The 12,488-nt window shown below is 40.4% G+C and overlaps 2 protein-coding genes across 9 annotated transcripts in view; one reads left to right on the top strand and one right to left on the bottom strand.

Moving 5' to 3' along the window:
* LOC148137540 (uncharacterized) overlaps positions 1 to 8,519 on the bottom strand; it is a 46,222-nt gene extending 37,703 nt beyond the window's left edge. Inside the window, exon 1 of one of the 2 annotated variants that reach the window (XM_087982099.1) lies at positions 8,400 to 8,519. In XM_087982099.1, the coding sequence (XP_087838225.1) occupies positions 8,400 to 8,489 (90 nt within the window). In that variant the 5' untranslated portion in view covers positions 8,490 to 8,519. Of the gene's footprint in view, positions 1 to 8,330 lie in introns of both variants that reach the window. The other variant, XM_087982100.1, reaches the window with a different exon arrangement.
* The window catches only part of apba2b (amyloid beta precursor protein binding family A member 2b), a 129,969-nt gene that overhangs the window by 55,716 nt on the left and 61,765 nt on the right, over positions 1 to 12,488 (top strand). The window lies entirely within an intron of this gene.

Below are 12,488 nucleotides of genomic sequence, written 5' to 3'. Positions count from 1 at the left end.
CGATAGGCTCCTTGAATGACTCTGTCCCAGTATTAGCTACACCTAATTACGCAATGGTTAACACAGCTTTCGGCTGTCAAATGCCTTCTGACAGTCTGCTGTCCACTGAAAATTCTTGCCTTTCTTTAGCAATTCAATGAATGGAGCAGCCACACTGCTAAAATTTGGTATAAATTTTTGATAAAATCCACTCAATCCTAGGAACCGTAGTGCAGCTCCTTTCATTGATAGTAAGGGTAACTCCCCAATTATCTGTATTTTTGCATTCCATGGAGCCATTTGTCTGCATCCAGTAACATGGCCCAGGAAGGTGACTTGTGCTTTGGCAAATTCACTTTTATCACCAAGCTTGCATTCCAAAGTCGATCGAACAAGTCTAATAAATGTTGCAAATGTTCCTTCCATGTGTGACTAAAAATCACCAGGTCATCAATATATACGACACAATTGGGTAATCTGACAATGACCTTAATGGTTAGTTTCTGAAATGTGACTCGTGCTTTTTTTGTATCAAATGGCATGACTTTAAAACTGATACAGTTGATTTGGTGTTATGAAAGCAGAAATTGTCTGCGCTCTTTCGGACAAAGGTACTTGCCAGTCTCCTAAGTCCAACTTAAAAATATAAGTTACTTGTCCCACCTTTTCAACACAGTCTTCCAAACATGGAATCGGATATGCGTCAGTCTTTTTAACTGCATTGACTTTGCGATAGTCCACATTTAACTGTTGGGTACCATCTGGTTTTAGCACCATTACAATGGTAAGCTCCAGTCACTGTAACTTACTTCAATTATGTCGTCTTGGAGCATGCGTTCAATCTCCTTTTGAACCTGTGCTAACTTTAGAGGGTTATGCCTATAAGGATGTTGTTTAATTGGACAGCATCTCCTATCTCTAAATCATGCATAATTACGTTAATTATTCTAGCTTATTTCCACATATCTCCCCATATGATAGTAATAACTCTTTCAGGTCATTTCGATTTTCCTTTGGAAGGTAACTCAATAATTTATCCCAATTTTTGACAACTCTATCATTGTCCAATGCAATTTGAGGAATGTTGAATTCAGAATCCTCTGAATTTGGTTCTTCCCTTTGTGTTGTAACCAATAATACAGTCTCCTTTGGCTTTCCTTCTATGTCAAAATAACTTTTGAGCATATTCACATGACACACAGTGAGATTTCTTTCTGTCCGTCCTTATAAAATAGTTCACCTCATTCAATTTCTTTTCGACTTGATAAAGTTCATTAAATCTTGTTGTTAATGGTTCATCTAGCACTTGAAGTAATGTCAGTACCTTATCCCTGATAGCAAAATTGCAAGTATTTGATTTCTTGTCTGCTTCCTGTTTCATTGAATGCTGTGATACTTTTAAATGCTGTCTGACCAACTCCCCTGCTCTATTTAAACATTCCCTAAAATTTGACACATAGTCCAAATATGTGGTCTCTGAAGTCTGACTTCCCAATTTCTCCTTAATCAATTTTAGTGGTCCTTTCACTTCATGCCCAAAGACTAATTCAAAGAGACTGAATTAGGTTGATTCATTTGGTGTATCTCTGATTGCAAAATGTACTAACAGAATTCCCTTTTTCGCAATCATATGGATAGTCTTGACTATAAGCCCTCAACATGGTCTTTAATGTCTGATACCACCTTTCTAGCACTCCCTGAAACTCTGGATGGTATCCAGTAGATTTGAATTGTTTTATTCCTAAGCTGTCCATAATTTCCTTGAATATCTTTGGTGTAAAGTTTGACCCTTGATCTGATTGTGTCTCTGTGGGTAGTCTATATCTAGTGAAAACTTTGACTAACTCTTCTACAATCTTTTTAGCTGAGATATTGCACAATGGAACAACCTCTGGAAATCTGGTGGACACATCCATTATTGTTAACAAATACTGATTCCCACATGTTTTAGGTAGGGATCCTATGCAATCAATTAAAACTTTTGTAAAAGGTTCCTCAAATGCAGGAATAGGTATTATATGTGCGTGTTTTATTGCTGCCTGTGGTTTTCCAATTACCTGACATATATGACGTGTTTGACAAGACTCAACTACATCCTTGTGCAGTCCAGGCCAGTAAAAATGTTTCTCTATTTTAGCTTGAGTGTTTCTCACTCCCAAATGACCGCTTAGTGGTAGCTTGTGTGCTATCCGCAACACCTCTTTTCTATAACCCACTGGCAATTACTTGATGACCCTCTGCTCATTTCTTATCTGGCTGAATAGTGGTTGTCTCCATTTCCTCATCAAGCCATTTTTAAGAGAGTAACATTTAGGGATAGATTTGGATTCTTTCTCTGTGTATGCCTTTTGATACAATTAGTTTAAAATTTTCATCTTTCTGCTATAACTCAGTTAATTTATCTGAGCTAAAGATGTCTGCTTTGTCGTCTATCTGCTCCTGGTTTGTCTCTACCATCTGATCAAACAAAGTCTCTGCTAATTCCACTTCAACTTTCTTATCAGTTCAACTTTGATCTTTCAATTGGTGACTTTGTGACCTTGTTACCGCACAGTCAAGAAAACTCCCAGGATATGTGTCCTGCAATAGTTCAGTTGCCTGAGTTTCCACTGGCATTTCAACTACTGTTGGCACTCCTACCTGTAAACCAGCTATATCGTTAGCAAGGACAGATTGTATTTCTGGAGCTGAGAGTTTGTCCAGTATTCCTACCACGACTTCTCCACTCTTCACTGGACATAATTGAGCGCTTCTTGTCTCACCTGTGAATTCCTGTTACGAGTATCTTTTCTGGCAGTTCAGAGGTACGTATCTCCTCATCTTTCAACATCACTGTGAGAAACAAAGCTCACTCACTTCATTAATTTCAGTCCGAGACAAAAATCTGAAACAGTAGTGTCGTTTATTTGTACACTTGCAAGTGGGTGCAATGTCTAATGCCAGGTAAGGCAATGACAAATACACATCATATTCCACAAACTTTCAAAATTTTTACAATTTTAGCTTACGTCACTCATTTCCTTAAGACTGATCCCACAACTTCTGTTTATCTGGCCTTGTCCGTGACAAATGCCTATCTCTGGCTCCCATAAGGTTGTTTGACGTCATCCCATCCTTTGCTTCCCATTATCTACTCCCTCCATCTGCGCTGCCCCTCACAGCATCTTAGCACTAAGCCCTTTTAATTGGGGTTTGTTCCTGTGTCTCTGTACAAGTGGGAAACCTACTGTTTATACAGGCCTCTCTTCACAGCATTTTATCTAGTGCCTGTATTTCTACCATTGTTCTGTAATCACATCTCATGCTAACATACCATTTTCTTTAACGGATTATATATTTCCTCTATGTAGTTCCCATTCTTGTTAACTCAGCTCTTAGCCGAGAAACAATCCTCTGTCTCAGAACTTATAATTGCAGAAATAACATTAATTCACCTATATCCCACAATTTCCCCTTTTTCTTTTGATTACCATTTGTTATCTTCTGCATTTTTGTCTCTCTTTTTTTCTTTAAACATCGTTCCCAAAATTCGCAAGCATCATTTCAGAGATTTCATCCATCTTGGTTTCACTCATCTCCTCATTATTTAGCCGATAAAGTTCCTCTGTCTGATTCCCTCTTAGGGGCATCTGTTTCATCAAGGCTGTTTCAATCAGTCTTTGGGTGAGCCCTCGTATACAGGGTATGACACAACAGCCAATGGCCACCAATACCCCGACTACTACTATCAGGGAAGTAAGGATAGAAACCACCACCCCCTTCCATTTTCCAAACCAGGATTCAAGCCATCCCGTGAGAGATGTGTCTACTCCTGAATTCTCAGCCAGTTCCTCTGCTAAAGTAGTCAATCCCCGTAAGGCCCGAGTAATTGAACCATCAGGCGCAGTATTATTAGGAATAAAGGTACAACAGCTTCCTCCTAACATCACACACACACACACACCCTTTTTCTGCTAAAATCATGTCAAGGGCTATTCTGTTTTCCCATGCCATCCTACTTGTCGCATCAAGCTGTCCTGATATTCCTTTAACCGCATCTCTTGTATAATTTATAAATCGCTGTTGATTATAGAAAATGTAATTTATCTAATCTACATTTTTATTAATTGTTACCCACCAAAAGAGAGCTGACTCAAAGCCTGCTGCAATCTGGTTACGAGCCTTGAATTCATCAGGCACTCCCCTAGGGACTCCTACCGAGTCGAGATAAATCCTGTCATCAAAAGAAGTATCTAACAGTAATCTCTTACCCCTTCCTTTTTTCCCTACGATCTTTTCCTTCTCAAATGCCAAGGTAAATGGAATTGCCAATTGTACAATTGCACATATCCCTCTCCAATCCGGAGGTAGGGTGGGTCTCAATATTTTGCCTCCACAGTACCACCACAGATCCGCTCGGGGAACCTTTAATGCTGAGTAGTTCCCTCCCTTCTCTGTTTCGGTAACATTCTTAATCTCTGTACATAATTTCAGCTCCCCCAAATCTCTCGACCGACTTGTACCTCGCCTGCGCGCACACAACGTGTGATTTCCAACTGCGGCGGAAAATGTGGGGGGGACTTTTACATCTTTCTTCTCCAAGGGAGGGAACATCAGAGATAGGGAGGTACAATTCCTATCATTCTATGCAGTTGCATCCTGATACAGGGCTATCATACATTTCATGCCCTTCCTGTCTCGCTTCCACCCGAGCGGAAAGGGAACCACCTGGGCCCCTGGCCTACCGGAGGCACAGACATAGCAATTGCTCTTATTCAGACTTTTTACAGTATACTTTACCCATTCAACCCAGGCATTTGCATCCCCGTACCCAGTTTCTATTTCGATGGTCTGTTTCAAGTCCTTTACCTCTATAATTTTTACTACTTTAGGATCATCGGGAGGGGTGAAGGATTGTATCTTATTACCCAGTAATTCTACCCGTTTTCCCTATCCTACACTAATTCGAAAACAACGGCCCACGAAATCCTTCCCATTTGCTTTCATTTAATTGTATCTCATAGGTTCCCCCCAAAATGCTTCGTGCCATGTGGTTTTCCTTATTGTTAGGTATATTGGGTTACACTTTTTATCGGGACAATCGCGAGCTGGTCAGAAGGGGGCCCAGTGTACTGTGACAAGACTATTATACCAAGTACCATCCCCATATGACTTAAGATGTATCTCTGAGCTGAGGTACTGTCTTTGATTATCTACATCCCCACAATTTACTAAGCTGCATGCATCAGTGTCTATTACTTGTGGATTATCAGACTCAAGAACCGTTAATAATACATATGAAACTGATATTTGACAAAATCCCAATACTAAGAGGGCTAGCATCATAACTCTAAACATTCCCAGTATTCTAATCATCATGCTGAAGCACAAAAAGACTTAATATACAATCTTACTGAAATAATCCCGCGCTCGCGTCGCCACTGTATAGTCAGTTACTCAAAGTCTCTTTAGTCTGAGTTTTAGCGGGTCTTGCGTTGATTCGGCTGTCCAGACTTCTTCCTCAACTGGAGGGTCCACTGGCCCTTTGAACTGAGTGTAATGAGTCCAGCCTTTTTCCACCGTCCTTATTGCCGTTTCGGTAGTCAAAAGAGCCTGGTACGGCCCTTCCCAGTCCGGCTGCAATTTAGTCTCTGTCCATGATTTTACTAAGATCCAATCACCCGGCCGGATGGGGTGAACAGTGAATTCAAGGGGTGGAGTCTGTGCAAATAAACCCTGTTTCCTGAGGAAAGACAAAGAGGAGGACAAGCCCAGTATATACTTCTTTAAAAACAAATCTTTGGTTTCGGGAATCGGCAATTCTCCATTCGTTCCCAGATAAGGTAATCCAAATAAGATTTCATAGGGGGATAGTCCCAAATCTTTCCTCCGCCAAAGGACAAGCCCAAAAGGCATCCTTTAAATCTATCACACTAAACCATCTGTAATCATGAGGGATCTTACTTGACAACATATAGGGGTTTGGTACCACTGGATGCTTGATCTGTACTATTCGATTTAATGTTCTCAAATCCGACACTAATCGATAAGTTCCATCAGATTTCCACACTGGTAGAATTGGGGTATTATAAGGAGATATACATGGCTCCAACAGTCCATCTCTAATCAGTCCTGCAATTACTGGCTGCAGTCCTCGTGTACCTTCTATGGAAATGGGATATTGTCGTTCACAGACAACGTTCCCTTTCTGTTTTAAATTTATTAAAAGGGGAGGGATCTGTAGTTTTCCACGATTCCCTTCTCTAGCCCATACAATAGGGTCTATCTCTCTCTCTCTGCATCCTCTGTCAACATCGCCAGTTTTACAACTAATTATTTTTCCTGAATTCCAATCTCCAGTCCTAAGAGGATAATTAAGTCTCTCCCCAGTAAGTTACTTCCTATATCAGGGATATACATTAGTTCTCCTATGACCCTATCCTTAGGACCTTCTATCATCATAGGTTCAAATACTGGAACAGTAAATCCTTCCCCTTTTACCCCCAAAATAGTAATTGACCGTGTCGACATTTCTACCTTCTTTGGTTTAAAATTCAGCGATGACCGTGCTGTCCCCGTATCTACTAGGAAGACTACCTCTTCCCTACAGGGTCCCACCTTCAGGTTTATCAAGGGTTCCTGGTGGGCCCCCGAGGGCAGGAACCCCTGACACCCCTATTCTTCATCAAAATTCATAAGCGGAATTGCCATTTCTTCTCTTTGTAGATCAGGACACTCCCGCTTAAAATGCCCTATCTTTCCGCAATAATAGCATCCCGCCTGTGGAGACTTCCATCTCTGCCCCTGTCGCCCAAACCCTCTATCAAATGTTCCCCCTTGTCCTCTCCCTCTCCCCTTTCCTCTCTGTCCTACATGCTGCCACCCGCCACTCCGGTTGCTCACTATTGGTTCCATTCTCCCCTTAATTACCTCATCAACTGTAGCTACCATCATTTTCGCCTTCTGTTTTTGTCCCTCATCCTCCCTCTTTACAAACACTTTCTGTGCCTCTCTTAACAATTCATCTAATGGTTTTTCACTCCACCCTTCTATCTTCTGTATCTTTCTCTGTATGTCTGGCCATGCTTTTGTCACAAAATGTACTTTCAAAAGACCCTGTGCCACTGGGTCCTCAGGGTTCATTCCAGAATATTTCCGCATTGAGTCCCTTAATCTTTGCAAGAAAGCTGAGGGAGTCTCATCTTTCTCCTGTCTAACTTCAAAGGCTTTAGTCAAATTCTGTGACTTTGGAACTGCATCTCTTATTCCTTTTAGAATCAGGTCTTTCAATTCCCTCATTTCTTCTCTATGCTCCGGGTTTTGGTTTTCCCACTGGGGGTCTCTGAGGGGAAACTTCACCTCTCCCTGTCCAGCATCCCCATCTCCAATTGGGTATTCCCTGTCCCATATTTTAATGGCAGCTCCTCGTATAAGTCCCCTTTCCTCCCCAGTAAATAGTATATTCAAAATAGACATTAACTCAGCTCAGGTATACAGACTGGGCCCCAGAAATTGATCAATTTGTTCAGACAACCCCACCGGATCCTCAACCAGGACCTTCATTTCCTTTTTAAATGTTCTGACCTCCCCACTGGTGAGGGGGGGCACTTACAAACCCAATCTCTTTGTCCCCTATGGGTACCTCCCGAAGGGGATAAGTCGTTACGTTCTTCACCTTTTTTTTAAAGAAATATTGCAATATTTCTAGCTCCCCATAACTTCAAACACCAATTCATCAATTCATGCTTGACTAACCTTTAAAGCCTGTTCCTAACTCATAAATATATTTATATATTTACGTTCATTTCTTCAGTATTTAATATTTAAAATGCAAAATGCATACAGTTCCCAATTTTGAAATTCACTGTAATTACCCAGTTTTAGTCCTTTAATTTAAATCCAAAATTAGTTTTCTTAAATAGTCCTGACCAATCATTGCTCAATTACAATACTATAGGTCGTAAAATAATCAGAGCTGCCTTAAAAGAATTTGTCTATTCAAGTTTAAAAAAAAACTTCTAGTGCATGAACAATGGCTGAATCCAAGGTCACAGATATTAACCATAGAATTTTGTTTTTACTACAATCTAATGTTGAACTGAAACTTCAACTGTTCTCCATAAATCGCTTTTATGTAAAGATAAAAGAGATTAGTTAGAAACTGATAGTAAGGCAGTCATGATCTGTAAAAAGAACAGGAGTTATCATACTTTTTTTTTCTTCATAATCTCGATAGAATCCTTAACCTTAAAAGAAATCATGTTAAGTTTCCATAATAAAAATCAGATTCAAAACAGTCCTGGAACTCAAGCTCCAATCACCAACAAACAAATGTTCACTCAAACCAAATCACAAAGGGTTAAATTTCCTACCAGCTGTACAGCTCTTTTCATTCTCTCTCTCTCTCGCACATTGACATATAAATTCAGATATTTACAAACCCAGTCTTCGTCCGATCTGTACTTTGGCCAGAAGACAGTGGGACGAAGAATGGATTCCTTAGTCCATACAAGGCAACAATATTTAATCATCTTTCTCCCTTGTATAAGTATTATTTTGCCAATTCCACAACATCCTGCCCAAAGGACTTTCTGGAGGTATGTTGTAAGGGACCCCGCCTCCATTTCCATTGCCTTTTCCTTACTTTGTTGTCCCGGAGGCTTTTTCCTCACCCACAGCACAATCCATATTGAGTTCCTTCGTTAACCCCTTATTAACTACTAAAACTCAATCCCGGCCACCAAGGCAATACTTAAAAGTCAATTTTCTTACCTTGGTCTGTGCACAGAGTTGCCTGGCCCCTTTTCGCCGTATTTTCTATCGAGCTCCTCTCACCGTCTGATTCAGATGTCTCTCTTGTAGGATTCACACCAGTCACCCAAGGGAGCAGACCAAACCGGGACACGAAACCGCTCCTCAATGGGGAACGGGACGCGTCTTCCCAGTGTCCAAGGCCAGCCACTCCCCCCAGTGATGGAAGAAACTCCCAGACAGCCCCCAATTGTGAGAAACAAAGTTCACTCACTTCAATAATTTCAGTCTGAGACAAAAATCTGAAACAGTAGTGTCGTTTATTTGTACACTTGCAAGTGGATGCAATGTCTAATGCCAGGTAAGGCAATGACAAATACACATCATATTCCACAAACTTTCAAAATTTATACAATTTTAGCTTACGTCACTCATTTCCTCAAGACTGATCCCACAACTTCTGTTTATCCGGCCTTGTCCGTGACAAATGCCTATCTCTGGCTCCCATAAGGTTGTTTGACGTCATCCCATCCTTTGCTTACCATTATCTACTCCCTCCATCTGCGCTGCCCCTCACAGCATCTTAGCACTAAGCCCTTTTAATTGGGGTTTGTTCCTGTGTCTCTGTACAAATGGGAAACCTACTGTTTATACAGGCCTCTCTTCACAGCATTTTATCTAGTGCCTGTATTTCTACCATTGTTCTGTAATCACGTCTCATGCTAACATACCATTTTCTTTAACGGATTATATATTTCCTCTATGTAGTTCCCATTCTTGTTAACTCAGCTCTTAGCCAAGAAACAATCCTCTGTCTCAGAACTTATAATTGCAGAAAAAACATTAATTCACCTATATCCCACAATCACAGATTGAGAGAATCCTGTATTTCTTCATATGGTTACCCCTTTATCTGCTGCTTCTGGCCTTTGCGAATAAACTTTACTTTTTCAGGTATATGGTTTAAGAAGATCTGGCAATTCCTCCTTAACCAACCTACGGCCAGTTTGTACATTCTGATGCAGCTTTCTAGTCTCCACTGTGCTTTCTGTTACCACTCTGACAAAATTTACTGACTTATTCTGTTTTCCTATATCTGGTTTCCTAGTCCTTTTCTTAACCCATCAACACTGTGATTTCACGTGGCCTTCGTTATTGCAGTGAAAACACCGGAGCTTTTTAACTTCTCTTTCCCCTTCAAGGAAAGTTTAACCCTGTGATAAGTTATTCTTACAATCTTCACCGAGATCTACCATTCCCTTGTCACATGAGGATTTCTCTTTTCCCAAATTTCTGAAATTGATTTCAGAAGCTAAACTTTGATTTGTGGCCCAACTCATAATCATCAGGCATTTTAGCTGCTAATCTTGCCGTTTTAATTCTCTGCTCTTCCAAATGAGTTCTGAATTTTTGGACTTCTCCAAAATAATTGTCTCTCTAACAGCGTCATAGGTTTGGTCTATTTTTAATGCCCTTATCCACCAATGAACATTACTTTGTTTGATCCTTTTAAACTCAGTATAGGTTTAAACTCAGGGTCCCTCTTTAGATTCTTGAAATGTCTGTAGGCTTCTGGCACAAGCTCATATGCATGTAAGGTGGCTTTCTTCATCTCCTCTTATGCCTCAGATACATCCTCTGATAATAATGCGAATATCTCGCTAGCTCTACCTACAAGTTTTGTTTGGATCAATAAAATCCACATGGTCAATGGCCACTGCGTTTGTTTAGCCATTTTTTCAAATGACATGAGAAAGGCTTCCACATTCTTCTCATCAAATCTAGGTAATGCTTGATTACATTTTGATGTGGAGGAGCCTTTGTTGGACTGGGGTGGACAAAGTTAAAAATCACACAATGCCAGGTTATAGTCCAACTGGTTTATTTGGAAGCACTAGCTTTGGAGCGCTGCCCCTTCAGGTGGTTGAAGGAGCAGCGCTCCTAAAACTAGTGCTTCCAAATAAACCTGTTGGACTATAACCTGGTGTTGTGTGATTTTTAATTGCATATATTTTAACAGTTTCGCACCAGGCCTTTGGCTACCGTGGGTTTGCTCATCCTCACTCTCTTCTTCACTAAGTTTACCTTCAGCCTTAATCTCCATCCTTTTAAACCGACTTTCCTGTCTAAGTGCCAATTTCTGAATTTCTTCCTTTCCCCTCTCTCCCTTCTCTCTCTTTTTCTTTTTGTTCTGCTAATGCAATTCCTTCTTCTTCTCTTTCCTCTGCTGTTAATTGTAATTTAAACTGTTGCATTTTTTTTTTCCTTTTGGTAACTTTTGCCTCTAACTCAAGCTGCTTCATGTTCAGTTGAATTTTACCCACCTCTAAAAATTCTGATGGCATATCTAGCAGATTTAAATAATGAGCACATGCTGTAATTATCTCTCCTTTCCTAACAGAAGGAGGCAGCTTCAACCCCAGCTTCTCTGCTAATTCCAGCAGCTTGTCCTTAATCACGTTTTGCAAAACCCCTAAAATCCTTCCACCCCAAGAAAACACTTGGTGACTGAAAGAGCCATTACTATCCCAAGCACTGTTCAACCCAACTGAATTCAACACCCGGAACAAAAAACACTAACACTTACTACTTGAAGCCTTCAAATCTAACAGCCCTAATCCCAGTTTGGAACTACAGAACAAATCCTGCAAAGAGCCCTCAGTCTATTATGGAATAGGCCCTCAAAGCATTTCAAAAAAGTCGCCCAGATCCTAACTTTGCTAGTTGTTTTAAGCAGGTGTAACATGATATTCCAGAAGTGATGCAGCTCAAACCACTTAGTTTTAAACAAAACAGAATTTATTTACAAGATTACCAAATGAAACACAAACAAAAGAGAACAGAATGCAGAATAACAACCTATCTGAGAACACAACAAACTATACCAATTTAATGATGCTGTTCCAAATACTTGCAACAATCCCAATAAACACCCTTTGGCACGAAAGATAATATCAAACACACAGGGTCTTACAGGAGAGAGAGAGAGATGTCAGCATGGAACACCCTCTTCCATATAGCTGTTTCTTGGATCAGCAGCCTCAACTGCTTCACTACATTCAGTGAATTGACAGACTCCTAAAACCAAATCAAACCAGAAAAAAAGCAGAGCTGGGAGAACTGGCCACTCCCCATTCATTGTACAAGCGTTGTTTAAAACTTGAAAGCCTTTTGCCTGAGGCAGTATCTGTTTGATATAATCAAATTGGCTTTAAAGCCCATACCCAGACTTTTTGGAACCTGTGTCTTTATGACCTCCTGGAAAAAAACCAAGGACAACATAACCTTATTAAAAGAGTAGGATCAATATACCTGTTTCACACATCCTTCCTATAGAAAGGAGACTAGAATTGTCTGCAATATTCCAAAAGTGGCCTAGCAAATGTTCTGTACAGCTGCAGCATGACTGCCCAACTCCTATACTCCATGCACTAACCAATAAAGGCAAGCAAAGCAAATGCCTTCTTCACTATCCCATATACCTGCGACTCTACTTTCAATGAACTATGAACCTGCACTCCCAAGATCTCTTTGTTCAGCAACACTCAGGACCTTATTTTAAGTGTACAAGTCCTATCCTGATTTGCCTTTCCAAAATGCATCACCTCACATTTATCTAAATTAAACTCCATCTGCCAATCCTTGGCCCACCAGCCCATCTGATCAAGGTCCTGTTATAGTGTGAGGTAACCTTTCTGCTGTCCACTACACTACCAATTTTGGTGTAATCATAGAGTCACATCGAAATCATTTATATAAATGATAAAAAGCAGTGGACC

The sequence above is a fragment of the Chiloscyllium plagiosum genome, unplaced genomic scaffold (assembly GCF_037043375.1).
Source record: "Chiloscyllium plagiosum isolate Xiang-an unplaced genomic scaffold, Cpla_swu_hap1 HiC_scaffold_42, whole genome shotgun sequence".
Taxonomy (NCBI): domain Eukaryota; kingdom Metazoa; phylum Chordata; class Chondrichthyes; order Orectolobiformes; family Hemiscylliidae; genus Chiloscyllium; species Chiloscyllium plagiosum.
Note: the sequence above shows the minus strand (reverse complement) of the source record. Positions and strands in the feature narration are given on the sequence as shown.